General features: G+C 38.6%; 1 protein-coding gene across 1 annotated transcript in view; it reads right to left on the bottom strand.

Moving 5' to 3' along the window:
• Window positions 1–24,894, bottom strand: part of SGCG (sarcoglycan gamma) — a 137,920-nt gene that overhangs the window by 65,044 nt on the left and 47,982 nt on the right. Inside the window, exon 4 of the mRNA XM_054164601.1 lies at window positions 7,091–7,288. Within this exon, the coding sequence (XP_054020576.1) occupies window positions 7,091–7,288 (198 nt within the window). The remainder of the gene's footprint in view (window positions 1–7,090; window positions 7,289–24,894) is intronic.

Raw genomic sequence — 24,894 nt, forward strand, 5'->3', positions numbered from 1 at the left:
ATTAAATAAAGTTTAAGAGCAGAGGTTTGGTTATCTTTGCTAAATGCCTTAGATAAATTCAATTCTCTAGCTTGTCCAGGTCACTCTGGATGACATCACATTCCCTTGGTGCGTAAACTGCACCACTGAGGTTGCACAAAATACCTAAACATTTATCATCTGACGGAGACAATGAGAATGACTGTGGCCTGGTTAGGGGAGAATTATATTTAATTTAAAGCTAAAATAGCAAAATACAGCTGTTCAAGACTATTCAAACTAGGGAAAATTGATGTTCTGACATGAAAATATTTTAGTGAAAATTAGGATGAGAATTTGTGAATAATCAAATATTTCATTTCTGTATTAAAAAAAATGGTAGCATTATTAAAATGGCAGCTAATTCCAAGGAGCACACATTATTACTCATAAAACTCATGGAAAGGCTGTACAAGTTCATTAGTGTATGTCTTTGCAGTGAAGGAGAACTCTTGCTGTGAATGAGTGTTCTCTGCCCTACATTTTTATTGCTGTCTAGTCTGGTTTTAAATGTTCCAAATGACTGAGCATCTTCAATTTCATAAGTCATGCTATTACACAGTCTGGTAAATTTCACTGTCAGAAAGTGTTGCTTGATTTTCAGTTATAATTTTGCTTTCTTAATCCATCACATTCCTGATTTCATATTTTTCACATTTCCTTAAGTATTTCTTTCCATCTTTGGTGCCTGAATTTGTCAAGTGCATAAATAGTTGTTTACAGAAGTATTTGATTACATGGTCAGTTATTTTCTGTCAAAATACATGTAATATTTATAAATCTAGAGCAGTATCATTATCAACTGACTAACATGTATGTATAGTAAGATTATCTAGTTTGCTTTGTAACATTTTCATATCCATTGTTACTGTCTTATAGTTGGTGAGGGGTTTGGAACACAAGCCCTATGAGGAGAGACTGAGGGAGCTGGGGTTGCTTACCCTGGAGAAGAGGAGACTCAGGGGTGACCTTATTGCTCTCTACAACTACCTGAAGGGAAGTTGTAGACAGACGGATGTTGATCTCTTCTGCTAGGCAGCCAGTACCAGAACATGAGGACACAGTCTCAGGCTGCACCAGGGGAGATTTAGGTTGGATGATAGGAAGAAGTTCTATACAGAGAGAGTGATTGGCCATTGGAATGGGCTGCCTGGGGAGGTAGTGGAGTCGCCATCGTTGGAGGTGTTGAGGAGGAGACTTGATGGGGTGCTTGGTGCTGTGGGTTAGTTGTTTAGGTGGGTTGGATTGGTTGATGGGTTGGACACGATGATCTTGAAGGTCTCTTCCAATAATAATTTAAAATAATTAATTAATATTTACACACACATTTAATAATAAAGTATTAATTGCCCATTATAGAATCATAAAATCAATAAGGTTGGAAAAGACCTCAAAGATCATCAAGTCCAACCTGTCACCCAACAACTCATGAATACTAAACAATGGCACCAAGTGCCACTTCCAATCCCCTCTTGAGCACCTCCAGGGATGGTGACTCCACCACCTCTCTGGGCAGCCCATTCCAATGGCTAACAACTCTCTCTGTGAAGAACTTTCTCCTCACCTCAAGCCTCAACTTCCCTTGGTGCATTTTGAGACTGTGTCCTCTTGTTCTGGTGCTGGTTGCCTGGGAGAAGAGACCAACCCTCTCCTGGCTACAACCTCCCTTCAGGTAGTTGTAGACAGCAATAACATGTCCCCTGAGTCTCCTCTTCTCCAGGCTAAACAATCCCAGCTCCCTCAGTCTCTCCTTGTAGGGCTTGTGTTCGAGGCCTCTCTCTAGCCTCATTGCCCTTCTCTGGACACGTTCAAGAGTCTCAATGTCCTTCTTAAATGGAGGTTCTTAAATAGAACCCAAGAAAATTAGCAGAGTGGCATGTCTCTGATAAAAAGGTTTCTGAGAATAGATAAATGGGTAGATCACTAACTAATTACAAGCCAAGAGAAGAAAACACCTGAGAATAATATTTGGAAAACCCTACATTTGTTTGTCTAACTGTAGCAACTGCCCTATTTATTCTACTCCCAGAAATATGTGTGCTTTAAAGAGAAATTAGAAGTAAAACCCAAACCTTAGCTTAAACATTCCAAGATCTTCCCAGTTCTCATGACTTATGTCTTTATGTCCAGCTGAAGTGCAGGCAACAGAGCAGGCTGAACATTTGTCCTGTTCTTAGGAAGAACCATGCTTAGAATATGCATTGATGGACTGGATGCTCTCTTCCTGGCTCTCCATATACTAAGTTCATTCCTGTCATGATAAGGTGATCCACAGATTTTCTCTTGTTACTGTCTCACACCCGAGTAAGTTTTAGCATGGATGGCAGGAGAACAGGGGACTGAGTGCATATTTGAATCATTTTTGACAGGCAGTATATGTAAAACTATAAAGACCTGTCTGCCTTTCTTAATAACACTTTGCTTAAAATCTTTTTCAGAGAAAAACTTGTGCTTCATGCCAAATTCCACACACTGGAGAAAGAAAGCAAATTGTCCTGGGGAACACTCCTGTTTCACGACCATCTGTTCCTATCAGTGTGAAATACAACACAATTGCCTTGGCATTTCTTATTCCAGGAGGATGTGATAGCTGTGGTATCCACTAAAACCCCTGGAAACATGGGTTTCACAGAGTCACAGAATGTTAGGGGTTGGTAGAGACCTCTGGAGGTCATCTAGTACAACCCCCCTGCTAAAGCAGGTTCACTTAGATCAGGTTGCATTTCAGGAATGCATTTCATAGAATCATAGAATCAATAAGGTTGGAAAAGACCTCAAAGATCATCAAGTCCAACCTGTCACCCAACACCTCATGAATACTAAACCATGGCTTCAAGTGCCATGTCCAATCCCCTCTTGAACACCTCCAGGGATGGGGACTCCACCACCTCCCTGGGCAGCACATTCCAGTGGCTAACAACTCTCTCTGTGAAGAACTTTCTCCTCACCTCAAGCCTCAACTTCCCGTGGTGCAGCTTGAGACTGTGTCCTCTTGTTCTGGTGCTGATTGCCTGGGAGAAGAGACCAACCCTTTCCTGGCTACAACTTCCCTTCAGGTAGCTATAGACAGCAATAAGGTCTCCCCTGAGTCTCCTCTTCTCCAGGCTAAACAATCCCAGCTCCCTCAGCCTCTCCTCGTAGGGCTTGTGCTCGAGGCCTCTCACCAGCCTCATTGCCCTTCTCTGGACACGTTCCAGAGTCTCTTCAACAAAGGCAATGAAAAGTTGGGAATAATCTCTGGGGCACCACTGTTCCTAACATTACAACAATTTAGCACCTAAATGATATCATAACTGAATTAATTCAGGGTCTCTGAACAAACTTTGCTCGTGCATTGGAAATGGTAATCATCTGCTCAGGTGCATTTTTTAGACCTAACAAATTTTGCTTGTTCATTGGAAATGGTAATCATCTGCTCAGGTGCATTTTTCACTCCTCAGCTTTGAACTACTAGGATAACAATCTATGAAATACAATAGTGACCTAAACTTTTGGTCCAAGTCTTCACTGATGACAGCGCTGACACAACAGATCAGTATTATGGGTGAAATCCTGAGGGTGTGAGTACTCATTCTCTATTTGATAGTAGGATAAGACAGCTAAAGACTATTATATTTAGGAGAAAATGTGAAAATAGTCTCATGAACTTAGTTTCCTCTAAGGAATATAAAGATAATAGAAAAGTAAAAATGCAAAAAGAAAAACAAACAAACCAACCAATACCAAAATCAAACAACAACTCAAATCACTGAGGCAGCAAAAGATTATTGTTGTGAAATCATATCAGTTGTGTAGCAAACTGAGAAGCCAAATAGCTCTTGTTAATGCCTCCAACCGAGCAACTAATCTCTACACAGCTTTCAGATGCTCAGTGTTGTGTAAAACAATGTTATGCAAATTAGCTAAACACTGTCCAGAATTTTCAACAATTACTTCCCATCTTTCTAGAGTCTTGTCAATATGGCATTAGTATGTTGGGGAATTAGTATAGGAGATACTTAAATAATTTAGGAACCAAATTCCACCAAAATATAGATCCTTGAAAGTCCTGGTCACTTGTCCAACAGATCTGGGCATATCAAAACAGGTTGCCTAGGCAGGTGGTTGGGGCCCCGTCTCTGGAGATAGTCAAGGTGGTCTTGACAGGGGTCTGGGCAACCTGATCTAGTTGAGGATGCCCCTGCTTACTGCAGAGGGGGTTGGACTAGATGATCTTTGGATGCCCCTTCCAACCCAAACCATTCTATTATTCTTGCAGTTAGATTATCAGATTGTCATTGGACACAAACACAGTCAAAATCTCCTAAGTAACCATCTTACCAATGGAGTCTACAGATATAAAGAGGGGCAATGTGAAGAGGTACTGATGTCCTCTTTAGTAAGAATAAATGATTTGGGGACTTTTTTGTTGCACTCCCAGATTAAAATGCCTCCCTTTCCCAGGAAAATCTTGTATCTTCTCACAGAGATCCACACTCTAACTGACAGATGATATTACAGTTGATGCTGTGAGTTTTTTACTCCCTCTTTTTCTATTTTGTTCTACTTCATAGAACACAGAGAGAGTTGTTAGCTGTTGGAATGGGCTGCCCAGGGAGGTGGTTGAGTCACCATCCCTGGAGGTGTTCAAGAGGGGATTGGACATGGCACTTGGTGCCATGGTTTAGTAGTCATGAGGTGTTGGGTGACAGGTTGGACTTGATGATCTTTGAGGTCTTTTCCAACCTTGTTGATTCTATAATTCTATGAAATTCCTTAAATACTAATTGCAACAGAAGCTACAACAGAAGCTTCTGTCTCCAAGGTTGGTGCTGTAAACATCTGATGTGTTATCTCCAGCACAATAAAAATCCATCTTTTCCATATAAATCAAGACAGTTTCAATCAGAAAGGCTGAAAAATGTCTAATTCTATAGTCAGTGCCACAATATGAATTTGGAAAAGAACAATGAGACAATTGGATATAAAATTATTTCCCAAATAGAAATATTTGTCAAGCTTGGAAGTCAAGAACCATAAAAATCTATTCTCAAATGAGAACCAAAAACTTGGAGGCATAAATGCTTAATTCCATCAGGAAAAGGGGTTGATGATATTGCTGGCAATTTCAACGACTTGTTCTTTATAAAAGAGTATTTCCATAGACACAGGAAAAGACTGAGTTGCTTCAATGCATCACATGCAATTAGAACCTATACTCTGTCTGAAATTTTTTTTAGAGGCTAACAGTGCTTCTCTGGGTGGCATTTCTGGTATCTTCAAAGTTGCTTCTCATCTTGACAGATATACTCTATCAAAAAATCCCCTCCAACTCTATTCTGAATGACCACAAACACAGATGTGTGTACTTTGCATAAATGTCCTTGTAATTGATATTTAGCTGAAAGACAGATATCTCCCTAAAACTATCCAAACTGAATGAAGGCATTACTGTTAAGTCCCTACTTAACCTAGTAGGAATACAGATTCTTCAACATAGTACCGGAAAACACCTTATGAACCATGGCATTCATAGTCCAGCCTGTGAAAGAATGTAAATCTGCAGTACTTGAACTTGTTGCCAAGGCAGAAGGACACTGTCCATCAGCAGATGAAGGCATTTGGTGGTTTCCTTATAGATAACTAGTGGGAAGTAGGAATTCTTAGAAGTGGATTTCTAATGTTATTTTTCTTTTAGAATAGAATAAACCAGGTTGGAAGACACCTTTGAGATTGTTGTGTCCAACCTACCATCCAACACTATCTAATCAACTAAACCATGGCACCAAGCACCCAATCAAGTCTCCTCCTAAACACCTTCAGTAATGGCACCTCCACCACCTCCCTGGGCAGCCCATTCCAATGGGCAATCACTCTTTCTATGAAGCATTTCTTCCTAACATTCCTGACTGATACACTGATATTAGAGAAGAAATACCCAGCTTCATAAAAAGAAACCAAATCAATAGAAAATAATTTGGAAACCTCCTTAAAAATATAAACCTGAGCTACATAGGAAAAAACAATAAATTATTCATGTTCTCTGTGATTCATGATGTGCACATCTTCTTTTGTAAGCTAACAGAAAAATTCTATGCAACCTAAGATGTTCTGCATTGCAATCTGTATAACAGAATCTAGGTGGGGAAAGAACTTGATGGGAATTCAAGCACCAATAACTATATTAGTAAGTAGGTGTTAAAATGAACCTACTTTCTTTGTAGAGAATGAGTACAGAAATGCTTCTGCAGAGCTATAACAGCCTTCATTTAGCGACAGAGGTGTAATAATGATAGATAATGGGAACTTTAATACAACACCTTCAGTAGCAGGGGCAGAGCTGCAGCAATTTACTGTTCTTGTTTTTCTTGTAACAAATCTATTCAATTCATCTGTGTATCATGACTGCATGTTAGGAACAAATTAGCTTAGCTTCTTTAGTCACTGATGCATTTTATTGCATTCTGACTAAAGCTGCATCTTGCAGACTTCTGAAAGTTACCCTTTCATCCACTACACATAAAATTACATTATAAATATTAAAATACACATGACAGTGGAAAGTTATTAAATTTATTGCTGAATAATATAGCTGCTTAGCTTCAAGCAGGAAGTAGTAATAATTACCTCTGAGCTGTAATTAATTGGGCAAATAAATTGCTAAACTTTAGATGCTGATAAATAGGAGAAGGAAGCTGAGAAAAAGCAGCAACTGTCAGCAATATTTTAACACCATGGAATTCCATATGTGATAAAATCACAGCAAACACATCTATAAAATAGAAATCAAACACAGACTATGAGAGAACAGTAAAATACATTCTCTTGGAACGGCTAGAATACACCTCAATATAAGGCATCGACAACCTCAGTCTTTTAGAGATTGTTTCCAATACAGAAATTGCAGACCAGGATTCATGTTCAGAGATAGATACACCTTATATACTTTCAACCAAAGTACAAATAAATTGTTGAGAAGAAAAATGAACCACCTATTACATACAGAAAAGCTGATGTACATACATAAGTGAAGCAGTGAGGCAGGGAAGAGAAGAGAAAATGAAAAGAATGGAGAATTAAAGAGGACACTTACTGGGGAAAACCACATCACTTTAAGAATCCAAATTGTCAAAGAAAAATTCACAACTAGGATGATAAGCAGGAGGAGAACAAACAGGTAGAGGCAACGCTTCCTCCAGCCATAAATTCCAATTTTGTAGACATATTCATTCTTCGGCCTCTCTAGGCTAGTGCCTGGTGTGGTTGTAGTGTATTGTTCACGTACCATCTGCTATGTAAAGAAGAAAAGGGACTGATTAGTTAAGTTTAATTAAAAATATCTGTATAAACCTCTAAGGAAAATGAAGATAGAGTTGTAAGAGCAAATTACTATAAGCTAGAAACTCTTCAGAAGTCTTACCTGGAAAGCATTCTCATCATTTTGCATTCAAATTTGCACTTGTCTCTTACTTTCTGGTACACACAACGTGATGTTTTAATATATGAACTGCATTAACTGCCATTTTCAGGAGGCTAAAATGTATTTTACTCTACATAAGGCAGCAACACTTTCCTCCCATTTTTCATAATAACCTAATTCTCTCATAAAAAAATATTTCATAAGTTCATATCATAATCTGTGGCTTACAGAACAAAATTATTTTACTGGAAAAATAGTTGCAAGTGTTAATGGTATCTTGGAAGAACAGGTTTAAAAACAATTCTCAATATCCTTTCCTCAATTCAGCAATAAAATGTGTTCTTTGTGTGGCAAAACTTAACTCTCTATCACTGAAATGCCAAAATATGTTAGGCTTCAGAATCTCTACATAAAAAAAAAAAAAAGAAAAAAAAAAGAAATTAATAATGATTAATAATGATCTCTCAGTTTATCAGACATTCATGTTTAAAGGTATTAGCAATAAACCCAGTACAGAATCTCAGAATCACAGAATTAACCAGGTTGGAAATGACCTTCAAGATCATCAAGTCCAACCTATCATCCAACACCATCTAATCAACTAAACCATGGTACTAAGTACCGCATCCAGTCTTACTTTAAACACTTCCAGTGATGGGGACTCCACCACCTTCCTGGGCAGCCCATTCCAATGGCCAATCACTCTTTCTGTGAAGAATTTCTTCCTAACATCCAGCCTAAACTGCAAAAATGTTTTAGAATCATAGAATTGTTGGGGTTGGAAGGGACTTCAGGGATCATCCAGTTCCAACCCCCCTGCCATGGGCGGGGACACCTCACACTACATCAGGTTGTTCAGAGCCACATCCAGCCTGGCCTTAAAAACTCCCAGGGATGGGGCTTCCACTACCTCCCTGGGCAACTTGTTCCAGTGTCTCAGCAACCTCATGGGGAAGAACTTCTTCCTAACATCCCATCTGAATCTACCTATTTCTATTTTTTTTTCCATTCCCCCTACTCCTATCATTACCTGACACCCTAAAACTCCCTCACCTGCTCCATATTCCCCCTTTTTCCCCTCAAAACCCAGAGCACCTGGGCTATCTTGAAGTCTCCTCCTACCCCAGGTGTGGCCACTTGGCCCTCCCCACCCACTCCCCTTTATATTCCCCTCCAGGAAAGGCAGAAGCCCCAAGCTGAGCCCATCTGGGCTTGAGGGATCCTCCTCTCATCACCGGTGAGTGCCCATGGTGCACACTGGGTGATGGTGGTGGTGACAACAAAGGCCGGGGGGCCTGGTGGCCCCCCGGTTAGGTAGGGAAAAACTTGATGACCATTCTAATGTTATCCACGGGTGCTGGCTGGGCTTCCTTACTGGGGCTGAGCTCCTCTGTGTGGTACCTTGGCTGGTGAGGGTCTTCCCCCCCCAGCTCTGGGATAAGTGCAAATTGGTGGTGGGGGAGCAGGAGCGGTTTAGTCAGATGATATTATGCTACTTACTCCATTTTTACCTGGAGGCCCCTTCAATCTGCTCTTATCATTCAATAACTCTCTGCTTTTGTGTCTCATTTAAAGACCATTTCTTCCCCTTCACTGCTCCTTTTCAGAAATAAGGAAGGAAAGGAGGAGAAAAAAGCAATAAAGCATATCTGGAAAATGCATTCACTTATCAATCAATTCTGAACAGGAAGCCTTCAGGAAAAGGGGCAGGTTGGAAAGTGAGACTCACTTCTTGTGAATCTCAAGACAAATGTCAAAAAGAGAAGACAGAAAAAGCCTGCATCTTCTCCATGGTGGTTGTGTTTCATGGTGGTAAATGCAGAGGAAAAAGTTCAAGCTGGCTTGGAAATCAGTCACACTTCTCTATAGAAAGAATCAGTGAGAAAAGGACATTGTGACAAGAGAATACCCATCCTTCATACAGAAATACAGAATTATCCAGGTTGGAAAAGCCCTTTGAAGTGGAGTCCAACCTATCACCTAACACCATCTAAGCAACTAAACCCTGGCACTAAGTGCCTCGTCCAGTCTTATTTAAACATTTCCAGGGACAGTGACTCTACCACCTCCCTGGGCAGCCCATTCCAATGACTGATCACTTTCTCTGTAAAGAATTTCTTCCTAACATCCAGCCTAAACCTTCCCTTGTGCAGCTTGAGACTGTGTCCTCTTGTTCTGTCACAGTTTGCTTGGGATAAGAGACCAACTCCCACCTGGCTACAACCACCCTTCAGCTTGTTGTAGATGGCAACAAGGTCTCCCCTGAGCCTCCTCTTCTGCTCTTCCTGAATCCATGCTGGCTGGGTCTGATCCCATGGGCATCCTGTAGATGCTGTGTGATTGCACTCAAGATGACCTGTTCCATAATGTTGCCTGGCACTGAGGTCAGGCTGACAGGTCTGTAATTGCCTGGCTCCTCCTTCCAGCCCTTGTTGTGGATGGGCATCACATTGGCTGGCTTCCAGTCCATGGGGATGTCTCCAGTGAGCCAGGACTGTTGAAAAATGATGGAGAGTGGCTTGGCCAGCTCATCTGTCAGCTCTCTTAGCACCCTAGGATGGATCCTATCTGGTCCCATGGACTTGTGGGGTTCCAAGTGCTAAGAAGATCTCTAACTGCTTCCTCCTGGATCACAGGGGAACTATACTGCTCTGTGACTCCATCTGCCAGCTCAGGAGGCCAGTTGTCTGGAAGACAACCTGTCCTGATATTGAAAACTGAGGCAAAGAAGGCATTAAGTACCCCTGCCTTTTCCTCATCTTTTGTTAAATATTCCCTTCCATGTCCCCTGAGGGGTGGAGGTTGTCCTTGCCCCTCCTTTTGCTATTAATGTATTTTTAAAAGCATTTTCTGTTTTCCTTCACAGAAGTGGTGAGTCAAAGCTCTCAATGGGCTCACTGGGTATAAAAAAACCCTCCCTCACTTGTTATTGTTGTTCTTATGAAGCACTGTTTGAATTTAAAGAAATCTCACCAGACTGCACTTCCTTAAACCACGAGGACATTCACTAACTTCTGCCTTTACATTATAGAGATCACCAACAATTTGAACCATTCATTAAACCTTGCAATTTCAGCCACAGGAATAAATACCAGCAGCTGAAGCTGCTTATCTAGAACAACAGTGGGCAATATTGGTCTCATTTCCACCAGTATAAAATGGAAAAAAATAAAAGAAAGAAAAAAAGCCCAACCACAGCTGTCAAAAAGAAAAGAGTTCTCACATGTCTCATGAGCCAGGTATATTTCACAAGTATCTGAGATCCAAGAAGTGGTCAACTTTCCTACAGTATAATGTTCCCAAATGAGAATACCTTCAGTCAGGTTTCACACAAGGTCTCCTCTCAATTCTCAGTTTACTCCTGGGAATGAGATCACCATGCTCTGCTCACACAACTCGCAAACACATGATTAAATTACATCCTTGCCCAACTGCTGAATTACTGTAAGTCATTAAAGAAGCTCAGCTCTCCTTCAGAGTCATCCTTTGTCTGTAACAAGATTGTGGCTCTCAGTTCTAACCCTTGTCCTCAGAACGATGTCAGCATTTGTTCCTATAGCTTCCTATTGAGCTACAACACAAAGAAGGCAATATAAGTTCACATCTGAACACCAGTTCCTGCATTATCTTTTTGCATACATACACTATTCACTTTATTTCTGCACTTCCATTAAATAAACTTTTAATTTGATGTTTATTTACATTAAAGGATGAGACTTGATCATTGGCATTTCATAATGAAATTGTGCTACAGCTATTGTGGGACAATAGTCTACCTAATTTTGTGCTGCTTTCAGTCTCAGTTGCTCATGATACAGTGTGCATAAATCTTTTAATCTGCTGAAAGTACTGAAAATAGTATCATGATTTATTAGTGAAGACTCATACATTCTGAAATCACTCAACATTACTGCAAAACATGGGAGACTTACAAGATGTTGCTTCACATTCACCACATGAACTACATTTCTTTTTTAACAATCACATTTTATTTTTCACAGAATCACCAAGGTTGGAAGAGACCGCAGAGATCATCAAGTCCAACCTTTCACCACAGACCCCATGACTAAACCATGGTGCCAAGTGCCACGTCCAATCCCCTCTTGAACACCTCCAGGGATGGTGACTCTACCACCTCCCTGTGCATGGATTACTGAAGCACCTAGTACTGATTATAGGGTACTGCTTATACATGAGTTGCTGCTGTTATTTTCCTTTTCCCCACCATCACTGGACAATCACTCATAATTTCCAATAATCACTGTGTAACAAACCATATCACTCATACAGAAGTAGCCCATCTTAAACCTACTCTACCATGCTCTGCCAAGCAAGAAAAACTGGAACATTAATACATACAGTGGGTTTCATAAAATGCTTTGAAAAACCTTTACACTTACTTAGACACAGATTACTCCTGAACACTGTAACTTAGAGGTTAGAATGCAGTACCTGTATCTGGTGACACCAAGAGAGACATTCTGAGAAACAGCCCGTGCAGTTCTTGCTCAGGTACAGTACTACTTTCTAATACCCTAACATAGGGTATCCTCTGAGTTACTTACAGTTTCCTTCATTTCACACACTTGTTAAGTTTCAGTATACTAAGAAACCAGATACAGAAATAATTGCCATAGTAACAGAAGTCCCAGTTGAAAGGTCATTTCAATAGGCTGTGGGAAAATGGACCATCTGTCAGAAACTGCCCACTCTCACGAAGTTAGCTGACCCTTTGACAACAGACCTCTAGCTATGATATCTAAGCTTTGCCTGTTTCTTGTGTTGCTGATAGCTACAGCTTCAAGGTAAACACACCTTGATAAAGAGTAAACAGATTCTCAGATCTCCCAAGTTTTTATGTTAGTCTCAATCTTACAGTGGTCTCTGAGGTCAGGATTCATTTCACATTGTTAGATACCAAAAATATAGCCGTCAGTATCTGAGCCACTCAGTCTGGACTCTTTTTATCATCAATGGAAATAAACCTGCCTCTGCTGGGAAATATCTATGCAACTTATTTTAGATGTATATTTTAGACATCCAATGAGCTGCACCTTAGATGTGTTTAAATTTTCTCCACAAAAAGAGAAATAAAGCAAGCCTGGCATGACTTTTTTCACATGTACAAAACCACATGTTTTAGACATAAGCATTTGGTCAAATTAATCCTAACCAGAATGATTTCCAGAAGCATGTAATTTAACAAGATAGGATTACTTTGAATCCTTTTCTCCTCTGTTCCATTTTTACCTTGTTGTAAAACATTTATTGTGCAAGTTGAGGGATTTACACACAATGTATTATGTACTGCTGTTTAATGAGGCAAGGTCAAAATCCATTTTGCATTTCACCAAAAATCCTGGGAATTTTGTGCCTGTTTTCAGCCCTTCAGGAATTTCACAGGAGTCATGTCCCAGCACAGGACATTATTATTAGCCAATAGAAAACAGTATTGTTGTTCTTGAGTATTACTAATACTGTTAAAAAATGCTTTGGTCCCAGCAAATGTGTAATGCTGGCTTAGACAACCGACTGCTTTGAAAAGGATTACATTTTTCTACTTAAGACAATATTTCATGAAGACAATTAGTGGCCCAATACCAAGTAATTACAGGGGAAATCCTTTAAGAATTAATAACGTTGGACTGTTTCTTCTGGGATAATCAACTTTCTGTATTATTTATAAGTTCATGAGCTGAAATAACATAGAAAACAGAAGAATAATAGAACAAATAACATAGAAAACAAAGAAAAATAACAATAGATCTGACTTCTGAAGAGGTCAGAAAGAAATTCTTATGTAGGTTTGGGCTGGTTTAGGAAGCTGGAGTGAAAGGAAAGCCTCAGATGGGCACATCTCATAGTTAACTGGTGAAACCTGCCAGGATTCAAGAGACACTTGGAAAACAATAGGCATTTAGTACTAAGACAAAAAAATGTGATTGCTAAATGGAATAGCCATGAAAGTGTAAGCTGGTTGTGTAGGAGCACTGAAAAGGAAATAATTACTTAGCACCTCAGTATACATGAGTTGGAGAAGCAATGAATTTGCAGAATGGACAATGACTTTGGAAACTGTTATCCTTATGATCTTTTGCAAAGAGGCAGCACACAGTGACAAACTACAGAGAGTAAGAACACTCCTGGCAACCTATAGTGGGGGTAAAATGGCAATTTATTTTCAGAATGAAATTTCTAACGTCATTCAAATGGGCTTTGAAAATATGTATGATTTGGATCATGCAATCAGTGTCATAATAAAAGTGGAATTCCTTGGTGTTCCTACTCAAGGCTTCATGCAATCAGATGTCAATTAAGATTAAGCTCAACTACTCACATATTCCTTACAAATTTTTGCCTACAATGGCCATAATCGATGAGATTGAGCTCTGTTGTGATAGTCTGCTATTTGAAAGTATTTTCCAGTTGTCAGCTTCTGTTTTACTGGAATATTTTTTTGACCAATTACATCTTGCCCATTATTGATTTAAAACAAATACTGAACGCTAATGAGCTGCCAAAAGATTTGTCACAGATTTCAAATGAGAGATATCATGTGAGATTCTCATGTGTTCAGGTGTTACTTGTAAGGGTTGCACATAACGCCTGAAATTCGTGCCTACAGGAATATACATATGAGCTACTGATAACAGGGCTGTATGTGTGGCCTTTATGTGGTGTTACCTAAGCTGCCCACTAAAAATATGTACCCAAGTCAGAGCATTTCTTTGGAATTTTGCATGATTCAGAGGTCCAGAAGATTTTTATATTAGTATCCAGATACTGAAAAACTGTCCATAAATAATGGTACTGTTTGATTTAGGTTAGTTTGGGCATTGAGTTCAAAAACCTGTTCTGATTGCTCTGGAATATTCAGTTAAGACAGCTGTGTTTCGAAGGAGGATTTTGCAAACTCATCAGTAAGCCTGCTTGGAAAAGCAAGCCTGAATAGAAGCTTGTTAATCGTATTATTTTCAGGAATTATTTATCTGCAAGATAAATAATAATAGGTAATAAAATAGATAGAATAATAGATAATAATTATCTGTTAGATAAATAATAGGACACTATTTCAATTAAAATAAACAATCTCAGTTTATTTCAATTGCAAAACCACGTTTTCACTGGTTTTGTTCATAAATAGCTGTTATTTTCTTGAATGCAAATAAAATTCTCCTTAATGCACAGTCCAGAACTTTATTACTTGGGAAAGCTTTGTCATAGTGTAATAAAGCAACTAATAATAAGAATGACATATTAGAAAGCATAATTTAAATAGAATACTACTTAGCTGGCTAATACTAATAACTATAATTATTAGCATTCTGTATTTTTGGACTGTTCCCAACTATGCTGAGATTTTCAGCAAAGAGACAAAAATTTTAGCATTCGAGAGAACCTTTCAAATCAGAGTTAAGAACTGCAGAGGTTTCATAAAGGAATTTGCACCGCTGATGCTCATACTATACAGGTTGTTTTGAAAAGGAACTTCAGTCATCAGTGCTTCTACTCCTTTCTTTACATGGAAGTATGTTCATTTGCATGCAAGAAAATTCACAGTATGTGTAGGAATGAAAGAAGTGATCGTGTTACATTAAAACACTTCAGTAGAAAGATCATTGTAACCATTTAAACTAAATTCTTGTACTATTATAAACAAAATGTAAACTGAAATAAAGCCACCTGTCAACTCAGGTAAGGCAGAACTACTTTTATGATCCACATACGGTATCCTCACAGAACCCTATGTTTGTCAGTGTTGTTTTCATATAATGCATGGGGCTAGATGAGTATTGTTTTGCAGTATGACCATCAAAAGTACAGTAAGATTTCACACTTTGGTAGCATTTAGGCATGTATACTTTTGTCTTTGTGGGGATGGAAGAACCCCAGTGATTAACAAGAAAGAGGTGCAGTTGGAGGGTTTTCCCAACAGAGGAAAAAACATTGAAACAAACCTGTTACTCAAAGGAAAAAAGTAATAGGAAAAAAAGGAAAATTTTAGAATCCACATGGAAAACTTTCAAGACAAAATCAGAAAGGCAGGAAAAACTCAAACTCTCACTACTGAAGGAAAATTTTACAATTCCTTTCCACCCTCCCTCATTCCAACATATTGTATTCAATCTTGCCTAACCTTGTTCTTTGTTGAGTTTTGTGTATTATGTAATATATTGCTGTTTGAATTGCAAACCAGTGTCATCAGCTAAAAAGAGATGGATCCCTGCAGTGTAATTTGTGGAAACCAGCAAAGATATTAATATGGCCTAGTTAACTGTTTGCATACCCCGCAGTGCAAATTTACATAATAACTCTCACACGGTCACAATTAACAGCTTGGCACATTTTAAGTATCACTGCAATAGCTGAAAGGTAGCCATTGACACCATAGGATGAAGGGCTGTATTAAAAATTATTATTTATCTAATATTTGTGTACTTTTGAATCTCACAATAGTCAATCCTTCACTTTACTTTATTCCCCCCTGCCCTCACCCCCCAATTCCTAAAACACTGGGCCCCTCAGTTTAGGAAGGATGTTGACTTGCTGGAATGTGTCCATAAAAGGGCAACAAAGTTGGTGAGGGGTTTGGAACACAAGCCCTATGAGGAGAGGCTGAGGGAGCTGGGGTTGTTTAGCCTGGAGAAGAGGAGGCTCAGGGGAGACCTTATTGCTCTCTACAACTACCTGAAGGAAGGTTGTAGATGGGCCGGGGCTGGTCTCTTCTCCCAGGCAACCAGCACCAGAACAAGAGGACACAGTCTCAAGCTGCACCAAGGGAGGTTCAGACTGGATGTTAGGAAGACATTCTTCACAGAGAGAGTGACTGCCCATTGGAATGTGCTGCCCAGGGAGGTGGTGGAGTCACCATCATTGGAGGTGTTTAGGAGGAGACTTGATGGGGTGCTTGGTTGCATGGTTTAGTTGATTAGGTGGTGTTGGATGATAGGTTGGACACGATGATCTTGAAGGTCTCTTCCAACCTATTCTATTCTATTCTATTCTATTCTATTCTATTCATCAGATTAGAAAAGTGGTAATTTTCATGATATTTCCTTCAGAATCAAAAGGCCAAGGGGGGAAAAAAAAAACCCAGACAGATGTTTATAAACTATTTTTAATTTTTGAAGGAGTTAGTTTCTGGTATGGAAATTCCATGTCTTTCATCTAAAATGCTTGCATTAAAAAAAACTCAAATGTGAACTTTCTTTCTCTGAAATTCAGTCACCATTACAACTAAATTTCTTTGACTGACCGTGAGTACTGTAACATGGAATAAAACACTAAAATCTCAGAGTTATTACATCCCTCTGACTTCCAGTGAAGTTGTTACTCTGTGTTGGTAGACAACAAAAATAATTTCAAGAACACAAAGAACTCAGAATAACAATAAGTTAGAAGTGATTGGATGAAGATGTGGGTGGGACACCAAAGTCCAGATGAGTGTTTTGTCCTCAAGACTACTCTCTAGGACTCATGGAGCTCTCACTACTATTAGAGATTTTAGAAACAAATCTTAAAGGAGAGAGAAAATAGCAGTTTTCACCTAACAATGAAAGACTGAGATGCAGTAATGGAGTCAAGATCATTTAAGTGTTTACACAAAGGACAGGAAGTCCACCAGGAGAACAATAATGTAGTGCAGTCAGTATCAGAACAGCAATTATTGCAGACTCTTCTCATTGTGAGGTTTATTTCTCTTAAATGGGCAAAGTAGAAGGAGATTGCTTGACCTTTTTTGTCCTCTACAGTACGAGAGAAGACAGAAATTTTTTTATGGAACAATGATGCACACCTGTGTTAGTAGGTTCAATTGTTCATGAGATGATGACAGGTAGTATTTGATTTATCATGCAACAGTTTTCCCACAAAAGAATCACAGAACCACAAAACACAGAAGTTGGCAGGAACCTCTGGGGATCATCTAGTTCTATTTCTTGCTCAAAGCTGGATTAACTTTGACTTTAGAATATTTTACTTCTTGGAAAAAAACTGTACAACCATACATTATCAGGAATTAAATTTCTTCAATAGCCTTAGAGTTTCTAAATAGTGCTGCTAAACTTCGCTGGTCTAGAGTCTCTGTGGGAGCCTCATATATAATGTGAAAATTATTTTTCCCAAGTTCTTAAATACTGCTTGGACTCCTCTGTTGTGTTGTTACATTTAGCCTACTAGAGTTTTGATCATTTTTACCCCATTTGATACAACTAACATGTTTTTATGAATACCTTCCTGCTTCTCACAACCTCTCTTGTCCTGCTCTTTAGCTGTACTGGTTTAACCATGTCTTTTAAGTATGATTTTACACTGGGAATCTGATATGATATTTTGCAATAGCCACATGCAAAAATTTGTTTCCAGGCTGCTTTCTTTTTACATGGTGCCCTTTTTAAAATTAAGAGCAATGACTAGGATTCTTTGGTTCTTGTTACTCCATCTAACATCAATATGGCTGATGTTACAATACAGACCTTGACAACAACATGAAAGAGATCTTGTGCATTGCTCAGAATTAAGTCAGAAAATGACTCTTGCTTCCTGAGAAACTGCTCCCAAAACTAGTCATTTAGGAGATCTAAAAATGTGTTCTGAATGTTAGGCTTAATTATGACATTTCTGCTACAAAGGTAAAAGGCAAAATACAGTTTCCTCTGAAGTCTACACTGAGCAATACAGTAAGTCACAGTCATTGTAATCACCTTGGTCAGGTCATTTGTAATATATTTCTTGCTATTATCAATCATATTTATACTGTTGTTGTTGTTGTTACTATTATTATGTCAGTTTAGACTGCATATTTAAGTCCATGATTATGTTAATATAACTGCTGAGCTGATGACACAACTGCTTTATCAATCTGTCTTTGCGGTAAACTTCTGCTAACATAGCACTATTTGCACATCCTATTTTGTCTTTCTCATATGTTTTTAACTTGGTGTTACTCCAGACTATTTTCTTTCTGTTACATTCTCAGTGTGGCCATTCAGGCCCATTTAGTTTCTTAGCTCCCTTAAAGCGAAGCATTTTAAGTTTCCTATCTTGTTTTGAGGCTCTAGAATTATGTATCACTTCCCTTTATTTCCCAGTCTTCTCTCTCCAATTCAGGTGAGATTGTTTGTTCACCATATCACGCTGGCAGGTTCTTTTTTAATCCTGCAGCTAGAAATGTATGTTTTTTATGACTTCCCTCTTCATATTGTTCCAAATGTGCTTCTCTGCACATTTCAACATGAAGTTTAAAAAGCTTTAATCTTTTTACAGTGTCAGGCGCCTGGTTCCACTTCTGTTAAATACTTCACAAATATCCCCAGCTCCTAATGAATTTGAGCCTCTTGTCTTACTCATGTTCTTTCTATATGGTCTTGCATGTGGTAGTAAAATTATTTTAAAGATTGCTGCCATAGATGTCCTGTCCTTCAGTTACCCATATTTCAGCCTGAGCTTTAACTGACATTTCTTTGATAGCTTTCTAGGCTCTCGGTAGCTTTAGCACTTCCCTCAGTTCCATGGTTGCAGACTTCCACTCACTTCTGGGTCTAGTTGAACAGGCAGTTTTCCACAAAATCTCGCTGCCTTCCCTTACCTATCAGCCAGACATAAGAAGTTTCCTAAGCTACCCAAGTTAAAGCCAAGTTACTGGCTGAACACCAGGTATAGCTACTTTTGATACATCTACCCCTGCCTTGCATGCAGCACTGGAATAACTGGCGCTATAACTGCAGAGTCACAAACTATCCTGCTTTCTTCCATCTTTGTTATAATTCTAGATCAGAAATCCACCTGGAGTAGTCAGATTTGTCAAGTGAGAAAAAGGAAAAGGACAAATTAGAAAGCTATGTGTGAAGCAGAGTTTAAAATGTGATTCTGTTGCAGCCATAGAGGGCTATTTTATTCCCATTCACTTGACTAAGATTCTAAGCTTAATGAGAACTTCTGCTTCTAGCACAAAAAGACACTAATTTCCTGGACCTACAGCAAATTTCATTCTATTTAAATGTCGGTTCCATATATACAGATGAGAAATATACCAAATTAAATCTTCTTCAGCATGACCTTCACATGCTTTCCTTTTCCCTCCTTCCCTCCCCCAGCCCAACTCCAGGACTCTATTAATGACGTTTGCTTTCTATCCCATGACATCACTTAGTTTAATGACCATATATGATCATATTCTTCCCAAAGTGGCCTCTTTGTGGCGATGGAAATTATTTCTTCAATCACAGACCCTAGTAGCTGTCTGTCTAGGAAACAATAAGGTTAAAACAATGAATGAATCAGCCAAAATAACACATGCAGATCTTCCCTGGCACCCTCCTCTTTTTACCTCCCCTCCTAATTTTCTTGGAAATTGAGCAGGGATGAGATTAAATCTCAGTAACAGTTAAGCGTGCACTAACATTACAGTGGGGACTTTGGTATCAGTAATAAGTGTTAAGCCGTGTAAGACTCCTTAATATAACTTTCACTTCATCTTAAATGGAGAAGAAGGAAACCAGGGATCTACACATTTCCACTTCCCAACTACAGAACATGCTATACATTGTCACTACTTCCCAGTCAGGAGTTCTCTGCTTGTGTAGCTTTCAGAGTTTTCTGATCTTTTGCAAACTGTCTGCTACTCCATGATACCTTTCAGTAATATTTTTGGGGAGTACTGCTTACAGTTCACCCACTGCAGTGTCACTTGCTGCATCATCAGAGCAAATGTTATAAAACTGAAATTAAGAATTCTTGTCTTAAAGTATCTGCTCAGAAACTCAAAGGACCCTAGTGTACTCCATTGAGACAATGGGAGTCAAATTCAGGATAATAGTCAAGTCCTGAATCTAAAAATCTTAACAATAGTTCAACTGGAAGTGTGAGTTCAAATGAATTCTCAAGCTGGAAACTGCTTGCATATTTTCTGATATGCTCACAGGCAACGGGTTCAGAAGTCTTGTAAATGCTGACAGTGGTGGGCTCGTAAAGACTGTCAAGTTCACTGCCATAACATTCACCCTTCAGTCTCTGATTTGGAGCATTTTGTCCCCTACTCATAATCATGAAATTAAGATTAAGGATTAAGATTTCTGCTGAAGGAAGGAAGGATGGTGAAAGGATGGTGTGACACAGAATGCAGGTTAAGTGGGAAAGGCAAATCCCATAGCTCATGCTGGGAAGAGATGCCTCAAGCACAGTGAAGATATTCCTTTAGTTGCTGCCTCAGGGCTCTGGGTTACCTGGTCTAGTTGAGGATCTCCCTGCTGACTGCAGGTGGGGTTGGACTAGATGACCTTTGGACATCCCTTCCAACTATTCTATGATTCTATGATTCTAAATACTTGCTCCAAAACTTGAAAGTTAAAGATAGTCCACATACATTTACTATTTTATCTGCTAAGAATTGTAGATTTCTGCACCTAAGAAGTGCCTTCCAAGTACTAGAATGAATCTTAAGATGATTATCCATTCCTGTTTCATTTCCTTTTCTCATGTATTACTGGAAATACGGATGAGGGAAAATAAGAATGAAACATGAACATAGAAGTATAGGAATGAAACATGAATGTAGAAAATGCCAGTGTTTAAAAGAATCTTTCTGGGTAGCTCTAATAAGCCTGTTTTCTATATTTTAAAATCTCAAATGTATTCCTGAACAAAAAATAATATAGCATAGACTCTTTAAAAAAACCCACAACAATAGTATTCTTAATCAACAAACAATGTATTTTGACACAGGAGTTACAAAATAAAACCAATGAAAGCAAACTAAATGGACTGGATAAGTGAGTAACAGCATAGTTAAACCCAACCCTAATGTGAAGAACAGTTTAATTGCCTGTGTTTATATGCGCAAGACTTTAAATTATTATCTTGAGATTTGCAGCACCTCTCTTGAGCCAGGTGGAAGAAAGGAGTAACTTTAGGCAGAGAATGCTGAAGACTATCTTTTTCTTATGGAAAAGGTAGCAGAACAGTCTGTAAAATGTCATAAAAATCCAGTCTTCATGGAAAATAAGAAGGGTGTGCATTTAGTCTGCTGTGGCACTAAAAAGGGCAATACAAAATCAAACACACAGAAATTACTTGAGGTTCTAATAAGTTTTCCATCTATAAATTGTGAAATGTAATCTTTTCAGGATTAAGAATTACACTGAAAACTGAATACTGCACCCTGTCTTCTGATAATCTGATCCTTCCAAGTGTCAAAGAGCTTTTCTTCAGGCAAAAGTGGAGGGTTTCCCTTCAGGTTGTCAGTCTTTGCAAGTAATGAAGCTTTACAATGCAATCTGGGTATCGTCTGACACTCGGAGAAATGCAGAGGAGATCGAGGATAAATTTACAGGACTTTTACAATGATCAACTAGAGGTACTTTTTATTCACCAGGTTTTTAGTTCTTTTATTCAGTGACAGCTAAATGTTTTTTTTTTTATTCAGAACAGACATGCACATTACATTGCATGCAGATAAGGCCTCTCTATTCAGACTTTATCATAATAATTTATCGCAGAAGTTCGACATTGAATTCGTAAGGTTGTTTGCAAGTAAGTTGACGAACAAAATTCTGAGCAGAATATCAAACTACCAACAGAATTATAACTAGTCATTCTGTGGTGATGGCACATTAATCTGGTCTGGAGAAAAGTTGTAAGAAACTAATGTATAAACAGAAACTTAAAAGGCCGGACAAAGTATTTCTCTCAGGGATGATAAGCTAACGGTCATTTTTGGGTTAAAAAAATGACCTATGTTTGAACAGATTTTTATAGGGTCATTGTGGTGAAGGGCACCCTATGCCCAGAATTATGCCCCAGATATTGCCAGAACTTGTCCCAACATGTTTAGGCCACACTCCTGCCTCCTTCTCCTTTCTGGAGTGGGTGCTCAGCCCGGAGCTGAGGAAACAAAAGGCCAGGCATCAGCCAGCCACAGTAAACAACCCAACCTGCCTTCTTTGGGGTAATCAACATCACGCACCCACCTGATGGGATGCTCATATTATGCTTGTGCTCCTTCCAAGTTTGAGCATAATTCTAGCCACATGCTTGTCATAGGCTAAAAGATTGACCCATTTTCCACTTAATGAAACAATTTCTCCCTCATTGTTTTGTGTTAACAAGAGTTTGTGATACTACTTAAGTGATACTACTTAAGTATAAGTGTGATACTACTTAAGTATATTGGAATAGGAATGAGTTCTAAAATAGTAAGTAACAGAAGTTTTCTTATACAGATTAAATTTAATGGACATTTCACTACTTTCCTTTGAAGAGATTACCAAAATTATAAAATCCCCATATGGTAAACAAGAATGCCCTCTGTTACACAGTTCCAAACCTACTTCTCAGAAAAATGTTCTTGCTTTTATAAAAGGGAGTAATTCCTCATTTAAAACAGAAAAAGTTTTATCAACTTGTTACAGTCTAGGAGAAGTGAACTGTTTTACATCATGTGGTAGCTCCATCAGGCCATATAATATAGCTATAATTTTTGGCTTAAATTGGCATGTAGGCCCAAAAGATGTCATTCTAACTGACAAAAATTCTGGAGCATGCTCTCATATTTAAAGGTTCCTTTTCCGTTCTTCCCTGCTACTGCCTTTTGAATCACTACTCCAAATTGTAAATTAGTTGACAATTCTACCAAATGGAGAACATAACCATGCTCTTTAAAGGTATATTTCTGGTTTGCATTAAAAATTGGAAGTCTGGCAAACAATTTGAAGTTTCAGACATTTGAGGAAATTCAAATTCTTACTCTCAATGCTGTATTTTTGTACCACAAGCTGTTGTACCTGCAAAAGCAATACATTCAAACCTGGAAGAAAGTGGCAGACAGAAATTGACATGTGAGTCTGTCATTCATTTCCAGAATAGGTCTACAGATCTATTCCTGTAGTCTCAAGGATACATTAAAATCTCTACTGTCCTCCAGAGAAAATCTCTTTCATTTGGATTTACAGTATCATTGGCAGGTCCAGAAAACTACAGTACTCTTCAGATATTGCCTTTGTTCTTGAAGTAAAACTGGTTTATATTGCACACAAAAACTTTCTTCTTTCTGAATCTGAATGAATTCCACCTGGTCCTGATGACAGAGAGACTGAATGAACACAACATGGGAAATAAATGAGTAATTCATGCACTACTACACAGCTATGATCCCACTGGAGTTACAGAAACACATGGGACAGCCTGAATGACTGGAACACAGCAATGTATGGATACAAGCACCCAGGAAATAAAGGCTAGTAAAGCAAAAGAGCAAGAGGGATGCATTGTGTGCAAAGGGCTGAATCAAATCCATACCATTTTGCTTTGAAATAGAATGGGAGACATTCAGGAGGTTATGAGAAAGATCAAAAGAGAGATTAAAGGACAAGTGGTGTTCTGCTAGGAGTCTGTTACAGATCAATTACAAGCAGGAGAATTGACTAAATGAATTCCAGAGGGCCCTGCCAATATAAATAAATCTAGGATTCTGCAGTCTTTAGACCTGACCTTTTATCAACTTTATTTTGTTGGGGTTTTTTTGTTTTGTTTTGTTTTTTTTTCATTCTTGAGTTCTTTCAGAGGTCTTTAGTGAATATTTTCTGATTTGGAATATTGCAGTATATTTAATCTACATGTTCCCTAAAGATAAGCTTTTTCCATAGTCCTTTCATTCTGAAACAGATCCTTTGATGAGAATGGGAGGGGGTTCTAGCAAGAAAGTGTTCCAGTTTCAACAATTAATAGAAACACAAATAATTAATTTTGCACACTTCTTATATCCTTCACTTTGATAACTTTTTTTCGGTCTGATCATCCATTTACCATACAAACTCCCTGGCAAGTTTCAGTGGATCTTGTGTTTGAAGACAGATTTATCATCACTTATGATATTCATTGTTTCTTAAACATTTTTGCCCAGCTCTATTGTTTTTAGATTTAACCCATTAAGAGTGTGTGATCTATTCTATGTTGTTCATTTGCACATAACTTCAGATTCCTGAAACACTACTTTTTGCTTCTAAGTATTTCCCTTAAGCAGCTGATTGACTGTGCTCAGTTAAGTCCTTGCATATATCCAACCTGTCATTCCAATATAACGTTCTTAAATATTTTCTGGGATACTTTAAGCTTACTTTTTGTCAAGAACCTTCATTCTTATGCAGTTATTTTTGCAGCTGAACACAAGTCAGGTGTGAATTTCTGTCTTAGAATAGAATAGAATAGAATAGAATAGAATAGAATAGAATAGAATAGAATAGAATAGAATAGACCAGACCAGGTTGGAAGAGACCTTCAAGATCATTGTGTCCAACCTATCATCCAACACCACCTAATCAACTAAACCATGGCACCAAGCACCCCATCAAGTCTCCTCCTGAACACCTCCATTGATGGTGACTCCACCACCTCCTTGGGCAGCCCATTCCAATGGGCAATCACTCTCTCTGTGTAGAACTTCCTCCTAACACACTGAGTACATTTTCCATGTCTGATATGCT

Source organism: Dryobates pubescens, chromosome 10 (assembly GCF_014839835.1).
Source record: "Dryobates pubescens isolate bDryPub1 chromosome 10, bDryPub1.pri, whole genome shotgun sequence".
Lineage (NCBI taxonomy): Eukaryota > Metazoa > Chordata > Aves > Piciformes > Picidae > Dryobates > Dryobates pubescens.